The sequence below is a fragment of the Pseudozyma flocculosa genome, assembly GCF_000417875.1.
Source record: "Pseudozyma flocculosa PF-1 unplaced genomic scaffold scaffold00027, whole genome shotgun sequence".
Classification (NCBI taxonomy): Eukaryota; Fungi; Basidiomycota; class Ustilaginomycetes; order Ustilaginales; family Ustilaginaceae; genus Pseudozyma; species Pseudozyma flocculosa.
The window spans coordinates 389,767-393,026 of NW_006920895.1; the positions used below are offsets into that span (position 1 = coordinate 389,767).

Consider the following 3,260-nt stretch of genomic DNA (forward strand, 5'->3'; position numbering starts at 1 on the left):
CATCGCCTTCGCCATCGCCATTACCATCGCCATCACCATCGCCATCGCCATCGCCATCGCCATCGCCATCGCCATCGCCATCGCCAACATCGCATCGTTCCAGCCCATGCCTCTGCTTGGCCGCCCGCTCACCCCCACCCCGTCCCGAAATCACTAGCCCGCCAGCGCTACTCATCCCCTAGCAAGCCGCACTAGCCGTTCCATGTCCCGCCCCGGCGTCTCCACGGCCACCTCCAGTGCCACCTCGCCCAACCACCAACTCTACCAACAACAGCCAAGCTCGGCTCCCGCAAACCCTTCCTCCACCGCCTCGGGATTCCTCGGCCGCCACTTTGGACGGCGCCCAAAGACCGCCCACTCCTACAGCCAGGATAGCGGCCTCCTCGTCGCACCCGCCGCACAGCCTCGCAACAGCACCAGCAGCAGCAGCGCAAGCAACAACAGCACCACCCCACGCTTCCCCCTCCCGCGCAGCTCATCCTCCTCCCACGCCTTCCCCGCTGCAGCCTCGTCCGACGCCATCTCGAGGCCCTCGTCGGAGCGTCCCACTCACACCGGCACCGCCGCCAGCCGACTGCGCCCAGCCACGGCCAACGACCTCGGTGCCACCCGCTCCTTTTTGTCCACCGACCCTCACCCCTCATCGTCCCGCGCATCGCCCTCCAGCATGGTCAGCGGCAGCGCAGCGGATTCCGGAGCCACCGCCTCCCGAAACGCGGGCAGCGGCTACACCAGCGGCGGTGGCACAAGCGGTGGCGGCAACCCCTTTGGCCGCATGTTCAGGCGGTACAGCCAGGGCGCCAGCCGCTTCGAGTCCCAGTCCCAGGCACAGGCGCAGGCGCAGGCCCTCGTAGGCAGAGATGGCAGTGCCAACACCGGCCAAGCCTCGCACTCGCACCGTAGCTCCAGCTCCCACGTCGAGCAGCAGCAGCAGCAGCAGCAGCGAGGCCGCAGCACCCCGCCGCGTTCCAGCCGACACGCGTCGCCCTCGCCCGCTATGCCCCAGTCGGCCTCGTACAACAGCCTCGTCCTGCCCAACCATGAAAGCCCCGGCTCGCTCACCAACTCGCGCACCCTCGCCGTCCTGTCAGACCCGGCCCCCGCCCACGCCAACGGTAGCCCAGTCACGGAAGGAGCGGCGGCAGCATCCTCCGGCGGGGCATCGGCTGCTGCCATCGACACTGCGCCCGCAGAGGCAACCGCCGCCGCCGCCGCCGCCGCCGCCGCCGCAGCGACTGGCTCCGGGTCCAGCTCCAGCCCTGCTCCCAACGTCCACCGCATCCGCCTCGTCCCGCACCTCGAGGCCACGCGCTCGCTCCACTTTGAGCCCATCGAGAGGGACCTCGGCGAGGGCAAGACCCCCGTCAAGGTGGGCCGCTTCACCGACCGCCAGCCCCCCGCATCCGCCAACGCCACCGTCGCCGTCGCAGACCCGGGCGCCCCTTCGCCATCCGCCATCACGGGGGCCGGTGCCGGGTCCGGTGCCGGGTCCGAGCAGCCGTCGTACTCGGCCATCGGCCAGCCGGGAGCGCGCGGCGGCGCCATCACCGTCAGCTCCGGCCAGGGCGGCGGCGTCGGCGGCGTCCGCATCGACTCGTCGCGCGTCGCCTTCAAGAGCAAGGTCGTCAGCCGCGGCCACGCCGAGATCTGGTGCGAGCCCGGCGGCCGCTTCTTCATCAAGGACACCAAGTCGTCTTCCGGAACCTTTCTCAACCACATCCGGCTGTCGGCGCCCAACGTCGAGAGCCGGCCGTTTGCCATCAAGGACGGAGACGTCATCCAGCTCGGCGTCGACTACCAGGGCGGCACCGAGGAAATCTACCGCTGCGTCAAGATGCGCGTCGAGCTCAACCGCGGCTGGCAGCGCGAGGCCAACCAGTTCAACGTCAACGCGCTGCGCCAGCTGCGGGCGCTGCAGGGCACGCCGCTCCACACGCCCAGCGGCGGCGCGGCGGGCGGCAAGGACCGCGACCGCGACGCCGAGCTGCTGCCGACCAACCGCCAGGGCGTCAGCGTGACCGACTGCTGCATCTGTGAGTTGCCTGGGCCGACGCAGACGGCCCGGCACTTGCTCCCTGCCTTCTGACGCGTCCTTGCCCCTCGACTTGTCCTTGCCCTCGTCGTCCCTCCCTCTCCCCTCTCTTCTTTCGCCCTTGTCGCCCCTCCTCGACCATCACCGTCAGGCCTGTTCTCGGTGACCGTGTGCCAGGCCCTCTTCATCGCGCCGTGCTCGCACGTCTTCCACTACAAGTGCATCCGCCCGCTCCTCACGCTCCACCACCCGGGCTTCTCGTGCCCGCTCTGCCGCACCTTTGCCGACCTCGAGGCCGACGTCGAGGAGGACGAGGCGTGGCAGGAAGCGCTGCTCAAGGAGGCCGCCGCCGCCGAGTCGCGCGCAGCCGAGGGCCAGCCTGCCGTCGACGTCGCAACTCCTCGGGCCGAGGTCGACGCCCCCATCGCCCTGGCCGCCACGCTCGAGGCCACCACGCTGTCATCCGGCGGGAGCAGCGCTGGCGCCGCCGCCGCCTCCAGCAGCAGCCCGATCCCGGCCCGACTGACCGGCAGCGGCATGGGGCGAGGCACGGCCGTCTCTGCTCTGCGGCGAGCCGAGTGGGCGCGGCCCGACACCGCGGTCGGTTCGAGCGTCGGACCGCTGCCGGACTACGCCGCCACCGCCGAGGCTTCCGGGCAGGCAAGGATCACGGACGCCCAAGAGGAGGCCGTGGTCGGTCAGATGCTCGACGAGGATCACCCGTCGATGTCGCCCCTCCGGCCGCAAGGGGACGACGACGACGACGACGAGAGGCATGGCAGGGCAGGGAGAGATCAACAGCTCGATGACGGCGATGACGTCGACGTCGATGACGGCGACGGCGACAGCCCAGCGAACGATCCCGCACGCGCGGCCCTACGCCGTGGCTCGGTCGAGCCCATCGCGATTGGGAGTGGCCGAGGTGCGCACCACGGCCGGGACCGAGGCTCTGCGGAGCACTCGAGCGATTCAGCCTACGCCGCCGCTGCCAACCGGCTCGGCACGACGCAGCCGTCGACGCCGCCATCGATACCGGTGGGCCAGGGGTCGGGCTTCGCCCTTGCGGCGGGCGCCATGTCGCCCGGGCTGGCCGACGCGCGCACGCCGCTCAACAACACGTTTCTGAGCACGCTGGCCGAGGCGCCCTCTGCATCGGCGCTCGGACGGGATTTTCATGCAGGCCGGACGGCACCGGCCGATCGTCAAATGCCAATCGTTAGCACCGGGG

At 70.7% G+C, this 3,260-nt stretch overlaps 1 protein-coding gene across 1 annotated transcript in view; it reads left to right on the top strand.

Annotated features, from left to right (window-relative positions):
• Positions 1-202: 202 nt before the first annotated feature.
• Positions 203-3,260, top strand: part of PFL1_06608 (uncharacterized protein) — a gene marked incomplete at both ends in the record, with an annotated part of 4,352 nt that continues 1,294 nt past the window's right edge. The window contains 2 exons of the mRNA XM_007884150.1: positions 203-2,033; positions 2,184-3,247. Of these exons, the coding sequence (XP_007882341.1) occupies positions 203-2,033; positions 2,184-3,247 (2,895 nt within the window). The remainder of the gene's footprint in view (positions 2,034-2,183; positions 3,248-3,260) is intronic.